The following is a 20,534-nucleotide window of genomic DNA, read 5'->3' on the forward strand; positions in this document are numbered from 1 at the left end:
AGAATTGTTATTAAAACATGTCAAAAGTAAAATTTTAAAACGTAAAGAAAGAAAGATAGGTGAACAATTTGTGAAATATCTAGATAGTAATTACAAATAATAATAATATTATTATAATATTATTTGCAGTTATAGGTATTGCACATTTACACCAATGACCAACGGTGCCCAGATTATGACTAAACCTCATTTTGTTTTAAATTGTATTAATTATTAAACATTCGTGAACGTTACATTCAAATAATGAAAATACACACATTGGAATATTCACTCTGATAGATTTATTCAATAATATTTATCAATTATATCATAATAATATTATAGGTTAAGGGCTATCCTATAATAGCCTTAAATATTAATGTTTTACTACTTAGTAGGTAGGTAACTATTATTTACACTGTACCTACTTCTATTTTATTTTTACTATCCACTAAGTATAATTTAAAATTAATAATAATAATAATAATAAAAAAAAAATACATATAATAATAATAAAAGAAGTAGCAGTAATAGTTATTACATTAACAACAAAAAGTCTTTAGATACACATAGATAAAAAAAAAAATAATAATAATAATAATTATATCTACTTATAATTTATTATTATGATATTATTCAAAAGGTCCATAAGTTTAAATAATAAAAAGTAAAATACACATAATATATAACAATCGAAATCGTTTTCATAATATTAAATTAAGTATATTATATAAAATTAAAATTAAAAAACTACAAACGACTCATGAAGAATTTATTATTTAACGAGAAATATATAGGAGGGGGGTAGATAGTTGAATAAAAAAACAATTAATAGGTCCTTAAATCTAATTTTTAGACATAATATATTTTTTTATCTTATAGTAGAATATAATATAATATGCTTCTATTACTATGGACATAGACAGTTTAATAAAATATTATGTCCATATTTACTTAAATTGTACAGATATTTGGATATAATATAAATAAATTATTACGCAAGTTTCTTTATTGTGTTTCTTTATCATGTTTTAGATTTATTTGTAAATTAAAAAAAAAAGGTGTAAATTGTATTCTGCCAGTTAAACACAGAAAATATAATTGAGAGTTGTATTATTATTTTGTTGATTTTAACGTAAGTTTTTTGAATCGCAATTCATCGTTAAACATAAAACTGCGAATATTATTTTGGAATAGGTACCTAGCTATGTGTGTTTCGACATTTATAAGTATTATGAAGTATAATATTCTACTTTAACATAATATTATAATTTAATGTTTAGTTTAATTATAAGAATAACATCCATAATAATAATGTGTATAATATACTCATAATAGTTATATAATTTAACATTTAAAACATCAACACACTAATTATATTTCAAAATTGATTAAGTTTAATTTACGAATCTATTGTAACATATTATAATATTAATGACTTATATAATCGTAACAACTTAAATATCATTTAACATACTCTAGTATAAGGTGATACAAAACCCCCTCCAAACATCTCACAAATCTCGTTTTATAACGGATACTTATCAATGAATCCAAATTATGATAAATGTTAGTATCATTAAAAACAATATTTTCCTTTGATACGCAGTAGGCTATAATATTTTTATTTGAGCGTAATGTGTTTAGGCGAATTATCTTTTTACCCGCATAAGAAAAGCAATGTGTTCGGTCGAGTTTCCAATAATGTGTTTGAGCGAGGAGAATAATATGTCAGGGCGAAGAGAAATTTTGTTTCATGACTGAACGGAAATATTGATCAATATAATATTTTAAAGACTTTCTCAAAATAAGTTATACGGTTGTAAAAAAATGTATTAGAGAACGAACAATTATTATCATCTGTGTTTCAAAATTTGAAACGTAAAGTCGTTATAGCATTAGTGTTATTAGTTGTACGTGTAGAGTATCCAAATATGGACTAATCACACCAGAGTCCCAAATATCCATAAAATAATAATTTATGTATTACAATAAATTTAAATAAATCGATAATATTTATAAACTTGGTACAAGATGTAATATATGAAATAATAGTTGTTGGGTATCTAAATAAAAGGCGTTATATTATATTAAAATGTCGAAGCAAGACAATATAATTTTAAAACATTTTATAATACGGTTTTTAATTTAAAGAAAAATCAACCATTGGCCGAATAATTTTTTATAATAATTTAAATGATAGGGTTTGCTAAACTCGATTCGTGATTTTCAATTTAAAAACCTAGTTTTTAATCATACCGGAAGAATTTGTGAACAGTCTCAAGTCTGGTGAAATTGGAGGAAAAATTAATTGATAAAATATAGGTATTTCCCAAACACATTATAGCATAATATTGTTAAAAAAAATCGCACAAATACATTACAATATTTTAAAACTATTCACTCAAACGCATTGCAATTTTCGTTAATTCGCCCAAACGCGAACCGTCCAAATTGTTTTAATTAATACCTACATATTCTCAATTTTCATCAAACCATTTCACTTATTTCACAATAATTTCAATATTTAATTTAATTACAGTTGCAAGTAATATTGTACATATTATAGAAATTAAATTTCTTCTATCAATGCCGATTGAGGACACCACCCCGTTCGTATATTTTCTACGACGATCATAGTTAAACACCGAGCTCGTATTTTATTCAAGTTTATTCATGAAAATTCGCTAAGCCGGGTATTGCGGCAATCATTTGCAATTAAGTATTTAAATTAATGTGGCAACATTCCATTTAAGTAGTTGTGGCAGGCACCAGTAAAAAGTCGATTACAGATCATACACTTTCTCGCTACGAATTAAACATGTTCTTTACGCAGTATAATATTCATAAACTCATGTCGTTGATGGTCGTACGACGTAGGTTCAATGTTCCTATACTTATTTACAAAATAACTAAAGCTCTAGTTTAGACTACGACTGTCAGCTATATAATCCTATAATAATACTTATGTGATAATGATGATCATATGTATATAGTATATCCGTGAACAATAATATGTGTACTTAATATACTGTTCATGAAGTGCGATTCCTTAAAATTAATTTTAATACATAAAACGGTTATGGGTAATATTATAATAATAATGTTGTTGTGTTCAAAATAATTTGATGCGAAATATATTTTAAGTATATTATTACGATGGCATTCTAAATATGTCATCCATAATCGTGGGCATGGAAATAATTTTAATAAATTTACTTCATAATCCAATTATTTAAGGTAGGTACTAAAAAATAATAACTTCTTAACCATATTCGATAGATATAATTAGGTAGGTACGCATATCAAATAAAAACACGGTGTCATTGAAAACACGCGGTAGAAATAACATATTTTTGTATGTTTATATAATATGTCCGAAAAGCAGTTGAAAATTATTATTATGTTAATCAAGACAGTGAAACATCTAAACTCTATATTGAATGGCCGGGGAAATAAAAATAGCTGTCACGCACGTACATTTATACATTTAAACTGCTATTTTTTTTATATCTATGTATTTAGGATATTATATTTAAGAACATTCACGTTAAATTTATTAGAAAATATTGATTAATACAACAATAAAATATATTGTATTATGTTAATTCAAGAACTTAGTTTGTGGATAATTTGGCACGATTTTCTGATGTTTGTTCGACTTTTTATTTTCAAATAAAAACACAATTAATTTGACAAAGTTACATCCTTAAGTAACCTTCTTCTGGAGAAATATATCTGCTGGAATGTATGCATTAATTCATTGTTTAACTGCATAATTGATAACTAAATATTATTATAGAGAAATAACTTGTAATCGTGTTACAACGGAAGTTGGCTTTAGATTGTGTCACTTCGGTTTAACAATTGGTAAATAAATACATATTAAGACATAGGGTTATTAGTTGTCATTATAAATAACATAATCACTAACGTGAAAATTACTACATGGATTGGTTTTTCCTATGAAAATGAAAACGTTTTGTTTGTTTCTCTACATACATATCATCGCTACACTAACACTAAAGTGGACATATATTCATAACGAAAGCGTACTAAATAATTTTACGGTGAAAACGTCATAGTTATTGTTTAGGTATGATCGGGAACCAATATTATTGAAGGGTTTTGTGAATAACAATTTGAAAATTAGGTCGGGACATTCAATAGTGATTCAAAAATGCTATCTTATATTAAATTTCTTTGACAGAAAGAAACTGTGGCTTTTAACACGTAGTTTATAATTTTATCGACTCCTCTGAATTGTTTGACATTTACTTTGACATTCATGAACTCTAATTAGAAAATCATACTAAAGAGACTAGAAACAGGTGTCTGTGTACATTATCATAGTTTAAAGTTAAAATATTTGTTTTTTCCAATAATGCCCATTTTTTTTGTTCTTACTGAATGGATTGTTAAATATTCTAACCTATGGTACGCCTTTAGTTTTTGCAGTTATAAATTAAAATGTGTGTGTGTGTGTTTTTTTTTTAAATTCTTCACTATGGAGTTGATTCAAACTCATCGGGAGTATCAAATGTATAAACTTCGATTAGAAGGGTTTACTATTGTTCTAAATAAGGTGTTTTTATTTCTGTGGATGATAAATTATGAATTACCTATTGTTTACTATTCAATCGCAGTGGTAAAAGCAGTGGCATATTCACTCATTCTCTCCCCCCCTATTTTGTCGTTAAAAGTAAAAGATACACAGTTGAAATTTATAGAGATGACTTTTAAGCAAATAATGTAAAAATTTAAGTTAAAAAGATGCAATACCCCTTATGGAATTTTTGCTTGCCCTGTATTACAATATTATATTTATGCCACTGCTTCGATGATTGTGGGGTTTTAGGGATTTAAACAATGGTGTTAAATGCAAAGTACAGGGTGGTGAAGACGACGAATATGATGACGTTGTAACTGCGTTTGGTGAATCCATTGTATGAAGAAGTTGAGCCAAGATCGCGAGCTTCAGCATCTGAAAAATAAACGTATACACTGTTGTGAGTACGGTTACACAATATAATATACAATTCGCCTATATAGTATATGATAATATAATATAATAACAAAGTGTTAACGATAAAAATAAATGGGCAAACACCATACGGGATATAGACGATTTCGGGGTGCATATTATGCGTTCACGCAAATCATTTTGTTTCTATTAGTAAAACGCTGGTCGGGTGGGTGGAGGACAAAACAAAATATAATATAATATATGATAAAAATAATAATAATAATAATAATAATAATAATAATATACAATAAAATATAAGAAATACACACTTGATGTCATTGAAATACCATAGGATGCTTGATATTTTGGATTCGATTCTACTCATGCCAGCCAATGAAAAAAAAAATAATAATAATAAAAACCATGCAAAAATAAAAAATAAAAACAAAATAAAATAAAAAATATATCTTGTGTTTTGTGTATATTTTATAATATTACAGTATCGTGTTAAAGGAGTGAATTGGTTGTAAGTAATGCTGCCATTTAAATAATTCGGTTATGTCATGAGTTATGTGTTCTTTATCTCAGACCCATCGGTCGGCCGCCGTAATAGTGCTCGGTAATTAAACAATTAATACACGTCAAACATTTTTTTATTTTATTTTTCGTATATGTGTGGCATTGCATAAAATCAAGCAATTAGTAGTCTTTCATGCAAACACGCCATATTATTAATATATTTATGTATGTATGTATGTATGTATTATTTATTTTAACTACCTAATAAATTAAAAAATAAATAAATACACATTTACAAACGTAGGTAGGTAGGTACATTCAAAACGCTTATATAGCATGCAATTGTGTTACGCATCATAAACTAAAAAAAAAATAGGAGTATGAATTATAATTTATCCAAATAAAATTATATGCAAAATATTATTAAAAAGTTTCAGGAAATTATTCTGAATCGATGTGATAACAATTAATCTAAAGTTCACAACATTATTAAGTGAATAAAAATGTATTGAATATTGTATTTCTTCATAATAAAATATCATTAATGAATGTCATGAACTATTTTTAATATAATTCATACTAAGTATTTGTTAAAAATAATATTTAAAGCATTTATTCAAATACATCACAGTTTACAACCGGTAATAAAATTAAGAAATACGTTCACTTTTTTTGTGTCATTAATATTATATTATTATTATGCGACCCGAATTCAAAATACGACGTTTCTATAATACTATAGAATATATGACGCTAAGCATCCTAGGTCAAAAAACATCAAATGAAAAACCAAGAATAACCTTTGTTCTGATAAGTACGGTTTTGAGACATCGAGGCAGTATTATAATAATATGGGAAGAAGTTTTCAAATCGTATTCTGACCCTCTACCGAATGTATTCTTTCTCGGGTGGTTTTACTCTCTATATAGATATCAGTCACCCCACAGAATACAGGGCGCTCTGGTGGTGAATTTTTACGCCCTAAGTACAATTGTATACACCCAGAGTACGCAAGATGGATCGTCTGAGAGTGGCGCAAAAAAGCAGATGTTGAAACATTTTTTAAACATGACAACTGCGCCGACATGACAGCAGTTTCCATCTCTATTCGGGAAGTTAGTACCTATGTATTTTGTAACTTGACCGCGTAATCCTGCACCTACTATGATATAACACGATCGGTAGATAATGATTATTGTCTATAGGTTTTGTACTCGAAGCATGTTTTTAAATTAAAATTTTTTTTTTGTTTGAGCTTACTATAGTAGGTAGTCGTAATTGTAAACGTGTGTTGGTCACATTAAACGGTCCATGTCAAAACAATTGCGTTCGAAATAATAATAATATAATGATTACACGAACTAGTATTTTACCGTATACGGTCGAACTGTTCACCATCGAACTTAATGTATTATGGTAAACAATGGTGATGTTTTTCTGTTTCGTTTGATTTTTTTTTTTTTTTTTTAAAGGTAGGTACTATTATTATTTGAAAAATGACGCATGTCCTTACCGATTTCTGGTGTGGCGGAGGTGACGAATTTGAATACATCGGACATTGGGGTCCAGCCGAATCGGTTTTTGGCCATGACTTTGGCCTCATATTCAGAAGCGGTGTCCAATCCACGGATATTGTATGACATGCGGTGAGTGAATTGTTCGCTGGGGACGGCGGGAAGGATCACATCGTTCCATTCGTTTCGCATGCTGTTGTAACCGTAAATCGGACTGCTTCCGTATCCCTCGTTGTCCTGAAAACAACCCATCCGTGGTCAGTTATTACAATATGGCCGACGATCGATAGGGCCCGCGGCCGATGTATCTCATCGAACGAAAGAAATATCGTTCTCGCCGCGGACGATTTCGATTTTGAATTGCATATTATTATTAACTAATAATCGTTTCACGCACGTTTCGAGTTGGGGGCTTCTTCGGCCATTGGTATTGAGTTCGCGTGTCAGCTGGTGACTCGTCTGGAAGCGGAACTTTTCTGTAGAACAGTTTGAACTCTTCGATGGGAGTGTAGCTGTCCACCGACCAAGATATGTTATAGTTGTTCTGGTGCCGTCCGTTTTTGTTGCTGTTTATTTTCACAGGATTTGGTTTTCCTACATCGACACCCAAATACACATTTTAATAACACAGTATATTTTGGAGTAGACATTTTTCTATTAAAAATATAGAAGGATGGAGTAAAAAAAATATATGTAAATTGAAAACAATAGTAATACATATTATCTTACTTATATTTGTATCAGTTCACACCTGGTGACAGTTGTAGACAATAAAAACAAAAAAAACTGTGTTGTAATTGATTATTTGTATTCACCTGAAAGTTCGACGTAAGCTCTGCTCTTTCCAACGACGTTGTCGGCCACGCAGCTGTAATTTCCGAAATCACTGGCCTGCACCTTTCTCACTATAAGGGTATGTCTGCTTCCTCTAACTTCAGTTATGCGACGCTCGTTCGTGTCCAACTTCAATGTATCTCTATACCAAGACACCTGTAAAAAACCCGTACTCAATTAGACGTCAAAATTACAAATAATCGCAACAAAATATCATAAGTCTTAAATGTTTTAAATTTAATCTAACCGCGGAGTTAATACAATAATAATTCAAAAGCGACCCATATAATTTTTACTGATACCCTGCATGATAGCCATGATTTTCTAACGTGATGTAATCACATTATACCGGACATATATATAATGATAATATCAATCGTGTAATTTATGACATATTAATATAAAATATTAACAAAATTAAAGAAACAGCTCATCATAGACACTAACGACAAGTCGGTATTACATAAATACTCACAACGAATAATTTTCATTTACAAGTTATACATACCACATACGTTATATTACATACTATAAAATATGTTTATGTGAGGTCTATAATATATATTATGTAGCTTAATATACCATATATACGTTATACATGTATTTTTACCATACCAAACAAATGTTCACACCGCACCGCAAATTGGCCACAAGAAAACGGTAAGGATGTAAGTCTGCCCTCCTAACCAAACATTTAAAAAGGACCTAAAGAGCGCAAAAAGAAAGTACGTCGGCTGTCAACTTTTTGAAACACTCTCTATAATATAGTAATTAAAATTTCATTACCAACCTTTTGTTATTTTTTTCTCGTCTCAGTATATAGCTTAGATATAAATGCTCAAACAAACATTCAAAAATCACTCTACGGTCTATGCGAGCAAACTTAGGTACAAATAATATCACCCATCAGCTCTCGTCCACCTTGACAGAGACTTAATAGGTAACTATTCAATGCGCTTTCATTCAATTTAAAATTATTGTTATTCAACTTATTCAAAATATAAATAATCCCGCCTATAATCCATCCATCTATACCTATAAATTATAATCTTGGGTCCAATGCATACTATATTATATACCTACGGAAATTTGAGATTCAGTTGAACTCGATTGTAGAATACTACAAATCGCGTACTAAGCGAGTTCTCTGTGCCTTAAGATTTATTCATTAGATAAACATTCGTATTGATCTCAATTTCAATATTAAGTCCGTAAAACAAACTATTAAAATATGTTGGCATTTGAATATCAAATGATAATCTAGACTTTCTAGTATAATATATGTTGTTTGTAAAGTGGCGTGTATCAATAAGTTACGGTGCCTTTGACTCGCTAAAACGGGAAATCTCGTTATCGTGGCCTATACACTTAATTTGTTTTACGCATATCACAACTACTTCCAAAGATTAATTATTTCAACCATCAAACGTACGATATATTATCATATAAAAAACTAATCATTGAAGTAACACGTAATATTATTATTCCAAAGTAGAAATATCAATCCGATAATTATATCAGTCCTTAGGAAGCAGTAAAAAGAACAAATAACTATAAACATTATATTATTCATAAAAAAAACCAATTAAAATTATATTATGAGTTTGCCTACATAACATAGATATAATATATCTACGCATATAATAAATCACACCACCAATATGGTATTGGATTATAAAAATATTACCCTGACGCCTATAATAGCTACCACCATAAAATTCTGAGTGCACAGAAGATCGCCAGAAGGTTCCCTGTCACTTTCGGACATAGTGTTTGACGTCAGACCTTTCCGGTCTACATACCCGTCAATAACACTAATAATAATCATTCAAAATCAAAAGAAATCCTTCGTGATACGCACCCAGAAATAATAACTGTAGATTTCATTTCTGCTGCTCGCCATTCTCCTTACCGTATTTATTATTTTCCCTATATAAGCTATACTCTATTAATGTAAATACATAAGTACTTCAAAATCAGCTAAACACAAAAATCGATACACAAAAAAATATTATTTTCAAATAGTGTCATGACGTTATGTAAGTATATAATTATTCTAAAAAATAAACATTAATTCGCAACGAGAGCGTGAAACCTCGTATTTACGAATGACAGGTTTGAAAATAATTACGACTAGACTGTACGCGTTAAAAAAAAAAAAGGTTCGAAAATGCCAGAAAATGTATTAATTTTATGTGAGTGTGTGTGTGTGTGTGTGTGTGTGTGTGCGAGTGAATATTATATAACTAATATAAAATATACTATGCGGTTCTTTTGTTGACATAATTAATGTTCACAAGATAAACTACTGTCGTTTTTTCCCGGGGCTTTTTGTTCGTGAGAAAGTTTGCCGTGTACACAACGACAAACAGTGACAAATACTCGACGCGTGGTGATTTTCACCGACAAAATTCGTAATTTAAAGGTGGCCGGAAGGGACCAATTCACAATTTCCGAAAGTGAAGACGTACGGGAGACTGCCGTGTGCAACAATGAACGGCCGAGCAGAACTACTACGACTGAGCACCGGCCTGTCAACACGCTGAATCCCCCTGAGGTATGTGGCAGTTAGTAGTTCGTTCGCTCTCTAATTGTCCTGCGAGTTTCGTCAAAAGTTTTCGACTTACGAGTTGTATAATACAAAGTAAAAAGCGGGTTCGCTTAACAATAATAACATTAAACGTGTACTATTAATTACAATATACATTGGCGACAAATAGGTAGTCTGTATGTGTGTGTGTGTGTGTTTGTGTGTGTGTGTGTTCAAATCGTAAATTGTATTATTCAAAGTATAATGTAATAGTGAAACAAACTGTTTCTGTAAATCGATATTTTCTAATATATATATATATATGTATTTATTTTGTTTAAATTTAAACCTGTAATATTAATACTGAACTAAGCCTCTTACTCGCAAAATATCTATCCTCTAAAAACTATTAAAATAATGTCTGTAAATTTTTTGTTGACTGCGAACTATATTAGATAATATTATATTTCTGCAGCTGTAAAACCCATAAGGTCAGACGAGAATAAACAGGATGCGTATGACGTCAAAATAACTTAACTTTTGTAGTATACTGTGTCGTTGTTGTAGTAAACACAAAGCTGCGATACCTATTATAGTTGTGCCTACTACACGACCTGTGCCTATCAAAATACTTTCTACGTCGTAATGAGTCGGACTGGTAATATGCACAAAATTCACAATAATTCGTGTTCGTCGATCAACCACAGAAATTTATTAGTAAAGGACTCGAATAATGGAATCGGGTAGGCAGTTTAGTTATCAACTGCACTGCCCTTTTACGACGGATGATATCGAGTGTTAAACCTGCTGAAAGTTAATTTCTGTTGTTCACCACAACGTTTGTGTGTCTGGCCGACAAAGTGTTGTACCCCACTCAAAGTTTTAGAACTTTTTTAAACGTATAAATATACAAGATGTTTGTCACCATGTTTGTCCTGGCAAGGTAACCTCAAATATATACATATTATAATCATCTACCCACCAGTCTCCCACTTAAACTTTAAAACCAACATAACACTATTTTAATGGAGAATTGCACGTTTAAAATAATTAAATCAATATGTGCTTTAAATCGGATACATTAAATTTTAAAGGAGCTCAAATAGGTACAATTAAATATCTATATTTAAAAATTATAGATTACTGACGTAAACAAGATGGTGAGAATTTTAATTGTTGTACACAAAAGTATGCTAATTTAATTGTATAAGTACATGTTGCACTTATACAGACAACATTTTAACGATTTTTGTTTAACTGATTTTTATAGTTCTTACGAAAATTGAATTCATATTTTAGAACATCACTGTAGTAGTTATAGAAACTAAAAATATAAAATATGAACGTTGCAATTTAAATATTTGAACTTCAATCGAAGTACTAACTCCTTTATAGTGTAAACATCAAAAAACCAGTTTAAGCAGCTGGTGTTAAATAAAAACTGATATCTCATGATTTTGTTCCAATATTATAGGCATAATAATATTTACCTCGGCATGTGGTTCTGCGTTGACAATGCAAACTAGCAGTGCTTCGTTTCCTTCACCAGAATGAACCCATACGCGTTCAACTTCAATCTCCGGAGGATCTAAAAATCGATTATGATTAATTTTCGTGTATTTTTAACGAACAATTTACTAAACTATATTTTAGTGTACTGAACAATAACTTGTAGTGTCTAAATCAAGGAGACAGTGGACAAATCATATTAATACAGTTTAACAGGCATTAGTATATTAAATACACATTTTAAAATATATAAACGAGTACCTGTAACGATAATATCTGTTTTGAAATTTAATTTTGCTCTACAAGATTTTGAGTTCATTGGGTTTTTTTTTTTTTTATCATCGTAGTTTTATAATATTAACTTAAGCTGGAATATAAACTATTTTCGTAGTGCAAGTTCCATCAAAAGTTGTCAGGTTATAATTGGATTCATTAAACAATAGGACTAGAAGATTCAGTATACTTATCTTTAATTGAGGACTATTTCAGAACAGAGGCTCTTCGGGATGAGGATTTGTAATTAGATTCTTTTATGAACTGAACAATAATAATGTGTGTATTTGTGTGTGATGAAAAATAAAAGATAACAAAATAAAGTACCCTATCCCTTCGGGCTCTACTTCTAGGCCGTTCGAAATTTATAAATACTTTTACAAGGAAGGTGTAATCCTTTGCTTTACCTAATAATAATACTCATTTTATCCTCTCGTATTATTATTTAATTTTATATTTTTCATTATTATCATAAGGTAATTAAAAGTAAATCGGGCTCGGTCGCTGCAGACGGTACTGCTATATAATACCACGGTCAGTGTAAATTATTATTTTTTTTTCTTATTCTTAAGTAGGTTGAAGGCACCCTTGCACGGCGGATGAATAATTTATACATCATTTTTACTACTTACACGTTTTTAAAAATAAAAATAATATATTATATGAGTTAAGCTAAAGTTGATGATGTTCAATGAATGAGCGCGTGGTTTTAATATACGTATGCGTCATTATTTAGACGAACACGAGGGGAATGTGCACACGAGTGGAATGTGCACAACCCTTATCATGTGCTTAGACAATGGTAATTTAATATATGAGAATAAAGTGTATTCAACAGTCTGCGAATAATGAAATATAAATAAAACGTGTAATGATTATTATTATAACTGCATACAGTGACTAGAACCTATATCCACGTATCCATGTGTAATATTATGTTTTGTATACATTGATCGAGCCCGAGTCGAGGACTTGATTTATTTTATTGGTGCGAAATGTGCAATTTTAATTATTATAATAATAGACATTTTTGAATATACGCCCAACATATTATATTTAATATTAGTTTATCGGCCGTAATGGATTTTATTATTGCATCAGTGGCCGCAAGTGCGGTAAGTATACTTGCAGTGCATTACTTGCATTCCCCATTCACTCGATATGGGTACTTATAAACTACCGACCAAATGATTTGTTTAATTTGTTCGATTTGTAAACAGCAAGTATGTATACCACTTTTATTTAGTGAAAATAAAATAACAACACTGTAGTTAGTTTATTAATATTGTTTTTAAAATACCTATGCGATTACCTTGCATAGGTACCTATATCATATTTTATCGAATTTCTTCTTTAGACTTTTAAGTCTTTTAACAACATTTATTTTTGTGAACATCCAAAGTTTTAAGTGTTGCTATTTTTTTCGTTTTTTATCGATATAGAGAGTTATGAAATAATAAAACAACGTGTTAAGTACACAACAATACGCATTGTTATATTCGCATTAATATACCTATATTATATATATAGTGTTTATGGGTTGTTTTTTTTTTTCAAATAATTTAAAGTTTCAAGTTGTAAATTATAGTGCCGAATATAATTATTATTATTATTTAATAATAGGTTGGTACAGTTGTGGTCATTTTTTACGAAAACGTTAAGTATATACTCACATAGAATGTTAACTGTAATAGTTTGTTCAGCAGGTTGTCCGACGTCGTTATAAGCTGTACATATGTACAATCCTGCGTCGTGACGAGTGGCCGATTGAATTATGTATGTATCGCCAGTTGCATTCCTCTCGCCATTTGGCAGCACGTTGTTCTAAAGTGTTAAAACGGACGTTAATGGATTACAATAAATATCCTAGTAAAATATGGAAAACATAATATTTTTATTATTATTATTATTATTATTATTATTATAGGGAAACACGACGAATGTTGCAATGCGGACTACGCCGTCAACGAGGCTGTATTGCGACGATTGCACGGCCGATATATCTATACGTTCTGTAAAAATCAACGAAATGTTATAAACTAATGTTTCTCTGATCAGCAGAAAAGTATAATTTCGTTTATAATTTAATCTCAAACTCGGCGTTTTTATTTATTGTGAAATTCGCTCAAAATTAATTGAGAGGGGTTTAAAATTATTCTCGAACGGATTTTATTGTATTGTTAAAAACTTTTTAAACATTTCGATTTAATTGTTCAATCTGTACCGTGCTTTTTTCATTATAGCTATAGACGAATAGTAAACTAACAGAGCTTACAAATAATAATTGTTACTTTTAATAGTGCACTTATTTTTGAGTGTCCGTCTAGATTGTCGACTATTCCGAAGAGAAATAAAATGTTCGATTCATACGGAATAGTTATCGTTTATTTAAAACTAGAGTTTTAATTATTATTGATATTCGTAGTTCTATAGTAATAAATATAATCGTATTAGTTATTGTTAACCGAATCCGATATGGTATTTCACAAATGTTTTAACTAATCGTAAAAATTATAAATTAATTAATACAGCATGTTAATTGATGATAGTTTTACAATAATATAATAATATATTACCTTTCTTGTCCATGTTATATTAGGAACAGGATTTCCGTCAGCTTCGCAGTTTAATTTAATCATAGAGTCCTTTTTAGTGTCGATATTTCCTCCCGACGTCACCGATTTAATTCGTGATGGAACTGTAATACAAACATACATCAATATTGTTAGTTTAACATAACAATTTCCATAATAATAATATACAACCATAAACAAATGAATACACCTCGAGCACGTGTATGTAATACGAATGTTTTTGAATAACTAAACTGCACATGGAGGTTACCAGAATCAATTGGTTCCAAAAAATGGTGGTCTTAAAATTTGAAGACCTAAGAACATGGTTTGATACCAAATTCTTTGCTGCACTCTCGACATAACAGAGAAACCTTATGAGACGGTGTTTTTATGGAATGAATTTCGTATAATATGTTGCCAGAATAATAATATTTCTGTATGAAAAAATCGGGATTTATGAAAAAAAAATTTATAGATTCAGTAATGATTTAAATAATTGGTCTCACCTAAATCGATGCTCAATAATTGTACGATAGTCATAAAAGTGAAGAAAAAAGTAGTGGAACATATTATATTATATGACAAGATTTTAGCGACAAGTGTTTCATTATTTTAATGTTATTTTATTTAATCAACGTTTGTCAGTTGTTGTGAACTTGATTTTCTAGAGCAAAAATTGTATGAGATTAAATTTTAAAATAAAAACAAATAATAATAATTATTATTAAAAAATAAATAGATTTTGACACATGAAGTGTATACTATTACAATGATGTGTTTTTTTTAACACAGAAATATAGGTCAGTTAAAATGTTCTAAAAGTTTCACAAATGTGCTTTTTTAGCTTTAAATGAATATAAATGGTGCATGGGCGTATCCAAAGTTTTATTTTGTCGGTGAATGGGGAGGTGGAGAGGGGAGCTGATAAAAGTAATGAAAATGTACAGCACAAGACATGAAATACCTATCGAAAAAAATTGAAGAACAAACAATCAGTATAAAAAAAAGGACTATAATGTTAAACTCACCGAATGTTTAAAAATAAGGGTCCATTAGTGTATATATATATACAGATACGTAAGGCATCTTAAAGTAATAAAAACATTTCTTACTTAAGATTTTCGGAATAGTTCGAGTTTAACGAATTTTAATTTGTTCAAATTATTATACGATTATAACTACAATCTAATTATACCACTTCAACGTAGCTTAAATTCTAACCTAAACTGATGTGTCACATCATTTTTGTTATTTTCGTCACCACAATTATAGTGGTTAGTAGTGCTGAAAATGTAAAACATAATGTAACAATATTGTGTTTGACAGATCATTTTAAAGCAAACCATTATTTTTAGTGTATATTATTTTAGTAAAACTGTAATTAAATTTACTGAAGGTAAGTATAGAATGTATATAAAGTATTAACAATTTTAGTTTATGTCTTTTTTGATACTTCATAATCTGTATAAATATTTCATACACACATTAAATTCAAATATGGTTTTACGCTTAAAATATACATTAAAGAGTAATATAATTTTCTGAACCATTTGTTCAAACTTAAATTTCTAAGTATGTGAAACGAGTGAACAATTTTACCCAACTATTATGTGTTACCGTATTTTTACTGGTAGAATAATGTTCACGTGATTACAAAGTTATGTTAAATATATTATTGGAATTTGAATTTTATTGTCTGTTTAGCCACATATTATTATGTATTGATGAGAAATGTTATAGTTTGGTTACTGAGATTTTCTTTCTAGGAAAAATATTTTGGGGGAAAATCCAGATCCTTCATCCATCTATAAAATGTACGCGCTTAAAAAAGTTTCTAACCATGTAAATAATAATTATGTTCTTCTGAATTGTTTTAAAAAAAAAATTGTTTTGATCGGTAACAATTTAATTTATAATAAACGTACTGTGGGTTCCCCAACACAAGTATAAAAAACGGAGACTTATTTATAATTTCGTTGAGTTCAACATTAGAACGTTTTACGGACAAATTTAATGGTAGGGTTTCTTTTGTATTATGAATCATTACACGCCAACATTCGTGAAATGTCCACTGCTTAGTGTTTAGTACCATCATTGTTTGTAGACTTATATTGTGCTGATACTCTTTGTGTGATTTGTTTACTGATTATAAAACATTAAAAAAACAATCAACTCAATAAGTCAGTCGACGAGCCACGGTGTCGTATACAAACAACTATATTATCAAGTTGTTTTACAACGCATTGTTATTATTGTTACCACCTCTTATCTTGGTTAAGTTTTGCCCACGAAATTCGACAGTTATAGTATAATAATATTATAATGGAAGGACATTGTCATATCATCAAACCCATATTATAATATTGTTATCGAGTCTTTCCGTTTTTAAAAAACTGATTACGAACGAAATATTTTTGGTTTTCTAAACAGAACAGTCCAGAACTATTGGCGTTATCGTTAAGTAACATTACGATTAAGAGCCCGCCGAAGTGTGTGACAAAAAAAAAATAATCATATATTATCGAACGTGTATACGCCATTAGGAGCAAAACCAAGTTGTATTATCTGCAGTGAATAGTGTGTACCTCTACTATTCTGACTTAAGCTATTTAAACTTTCCTAAACTCGACTAAACGTGCTACCTACTGCGTAAGGCAGTTTCAATATATTATTATTAGCATTTGTGTTATCGAAGCGTTACGTTAATATTAGGCATGAAAAAGGATTACTCGAAGACACGAAATTATAGATAGTAGATGGGAACAATGTTAACAATCATATCTAAATATTAAACGTACCAATCAAAACCGCGGAATATGGGTGCTGGGTACGAGACGCCGGCAACTAAATCGAAATATAATTAAAGTGAATAATATTAATTCCTACATATACCTCTACATATTATTATTGTATCGATCATTATAATATAATTTAGGCCGAGCCAAACGCTGTTTTAAAATAATCTTACTTGCCATATTATAGAATTGCGATTTTCAACATTTTCTTCTCAATAATTGTCCATATTATTTCTCCCGACATGGAACTCGATTAAAGATTATTTTTTCCACCTTTCCTTTATAAATGCTCTTTCAGCCAATAATATAATCGTAGTCAAACATATTCTCAATTGTATATTACATACAGGTCTAAGAATCCAATGGTGTGAGCTTTACTAGTCTATCTTCTTTGTTTTTTGTTAATCTAATGATGTTTATACGCTTCCGTCAATAATTGTTGAAATACAATAATTTTATGTTAAAAGCTCAATAAAAAGCAACAAAAAAAATATTAGTCCACACGCAATTATTTTGTTATCGCATCTCGTTTTAACGTCAAAACTATATATATATATATATTAATTTAGTCGTAAACCTTGTTACTTTAATGTAAGTACTTGCGTACTATGTAATTTACGACCGCGACTTCAATTACTTATTGAAGCCGGTGTTGGCCCCGCGACGGCACCACTCCTCAATTTTAACATTTCCGAATTCGACCTTGCGATGTGTGCACAATAATATGTGACGGATGATGTTTTCTTATGAGCAGCCAACGAACACTTGTAGATTGAGAGAGTTTCAAAACGCGGGTCGGCCTACAGCCCAAATCCTGCAGTGTCCGTGTGCATGTGTATAATATTATATAAGTGCGTGTATAAGCTTTACGTGTTATTCGGTTGTCGGGACGACTAAGACAAAGGCGCAGCCGTTGCCCCGCCACCACCGCAACAACGTTTATCGTTAATTTTTCTCTGGAAAACTGCCAACAATGCCCCCTAAGGGATTATTATTTGAATAATGGTCTGTTGCACACGGGAGACGCAGTGTTTCAAAAGTGCTTTTCGTCTATCTCTTTTATTTTTGTTCCAAAGTCTGTGTGAATGTGTGTGTGTGTGTGTGTGTGTGTGTGTGTGTGTGTGTGTGTGTGTTGTCGGTCCGTTCAGCCTGTTCGCTAACCACCGCCATCACCCTGTTGACAAGATAGTCACTTTCGGCGGCGATTTGTTACCGAACAGACCTTTTGGCATTCGCGTCCGATTTATCTTGTAGTGACACACAATTTTTCTTCATCAAATTACCTCTACCGCCCTATAACCGCACCACCGTGCACCTACCTACCTACCCACCTACCTATACTGGCTACTACGATAGGTATAATAAATAACAATATTATGTTTTGATACTAAAATATAATAATATTATATAAATTATATATAATATTATTTTTACGACTGCGTCAGCAGATGAGATATTTTATATCTACCTAGCAAACGGCAATCGGTAACCGCGCTAACCCAAGGCCCATTAGTCCCGTTATGCTACCTAGAAAACGATCCGTTGTTATCGTGCCGACACCTTTTAACGCCCATATTGGAACGTTACCTACGTTATTCTCCGAGATAAATGTCTTGATGGAAACGTTATTTTTCTGTTTTTACGGTGTTTTTTTTTCTAGTTAAAATTAAACACAGTCGATTGAACCGAACGAGAAAGGCGGTAATATCGTACAAAATAAAAATAACCTTTAGACTAATGATAAACAATGAGAATAGAACATATTTTTATACTTATTATTGTCCATACTTCATAGGTAACCTATATCTAAAATATCTTGGAGCATTTTTTTTATGTGGACATCAAATTTTAAATTAATTTGATAAAGTAATACGCTAACAGCGATAGTTATTTAGAACGTGATGATAGGAATTTAATTTTAAGCTTAAAATAGTAATCAACTTTGTATGCAAGAAATCGTGGTATTATAATATTATGTTATTAACTGGGTTAAACGAAATAAATGTCTATTGTCGCTAGATTTCGGTTACTTGGCCGGTTAGTTAAGATTAATATTAGTTTATGGAACAAAAGCATGATAGGTTTAGTTTATGAACATTGATACCCTATAAAGCCGCAAAGAAAAAAATGCATTATAGAAACATATATATTTCTAAATTAATTGTATACGGTTTGAAAAAGTTTACACTTACATAAAAATATATAGGCTTAGATACTTATTATGAATTGAAAATATTTCGTTTTGAAATTGTATGCTCTAAATGTCAAATACAACAACAACAACAAAAATTAACAAAGTAAAAAATGTAGAAAAGTAACCTATATCACCAAGCATATAATATATTTGTTAAAGTTTCATTGTAGACGTCCCGAAAAAATATAAAAAGCAACAACACTTTAGACCTTATGAGTCTTCTGGTTTTTAGTAATAAAAATGTAAATCGAACCCTGACTTTATTTGTTTTAATAATAATACATGATTTGTTTTCAACGTTATAAAGGTTATTGATTAAAAAATATTTTCAGATAATAATATTTCAGTATTTTTAATTATAGTAGTTCTTTTATTTTATATATTATTATTAATATTTTATGTAAGTTTCACGGTATATCTATATTATAATAATTATTTAAAAGCGTTTTTACATAGAATCTCATGATAAAAGTCTCATTACTCGTTGGTACATTAATTTCAAAATTAATTAAAAACTATGCTTTTAGATTTTAGCCTCGTCATCATTATGGTTGTCATGTAATCGTCGTACCAGCACCTGACAAACTAGAACGTTTTAGAAATGAAACTAAATTGTTATTCCTCACAACGTACCTATAGTAAGCCACACCACCACGTATTTCACCCCCCGAGGAAAAGAAAGCAACTTAAAATAATCGTTAGCCAAGAATGAGCTTTTAAGTTGTCAACTCGCCGACGCCGGCAACCACACAGCCGCGTGGTATAGGAAAGTAATCAATTTCACAGATTACATCCGCGTTTCGGGTACATACCGGATTTCGGAAGATTTCCACGTGTTATACCAT

General features: G+C 30.1%; 1 protein-coding gene across 2 annotated transcripts in view; it reads right to left on the reverse strand.

The window, feature by feature from the left end:
- Positions 1-266: 266 nt before the first annotated feature.
- LOC132953762 (neural cell adhesion molecule 1) overlaps positions 267-20,534 on the reverse strand; it is a 191,533-nt gene continuing 171,265 nt past the window's right edge. Inside the window, exons 4-11 of one of the 2 annotated variants that reach the window (XM_061026114.1) lie at positions 14,701-14,822; positions 13,798-13,948; positions 11,833-11,930; positions 7,794-7,968; positions 7,376-7,572; positions 6,978-7,215; positions 5,275-5,322; positions 267-4,963 (exon numbers count right to left, since the gene is read on the reverse strand). In XM_061026114.1, coding sequence (XP_060882097.1) covers positions 4,842-4,963; positions 5,275-5,322; positions 6,978-7,215; positions 7,376-7,572; positions 7,794-7,968; positions 11,833-11,930; positions 13,798-13,948; positions 14,701-14,822 — 1,151 coding nt within the window. In that variant the 3' untranslated portion in view covers positions 267-4,841. The remainder of the gene's footprint in view (positions 4,964-5,274; positions 5,323-6,977; positions 7,216-7,375; positions 7,573-7,793; positions 7,969-11,832; positions 11,931-13,797; positions 13,949-14,700; positions 14,823-20,534) is intronic. The other variant, XM_061026115.1, reaches the window with a different exon arrangement.

The sequence above is a fragment of the Metopolophium dirhodum genome, chromosome 1, assembly GCF_019925205.1.
Source record: "Metopolophium dirhodum isolate CAU chromosome 1, ASM1992520v1, whole genome shotgun sequence".
In the NCBI taxonomy this organism is placed as follows: Eukaryota; Metazoa; Arthropoda; class Insecta; order Hemiptera; family Aphididae; genus Metopolophium; species Metopolophium dirhodum.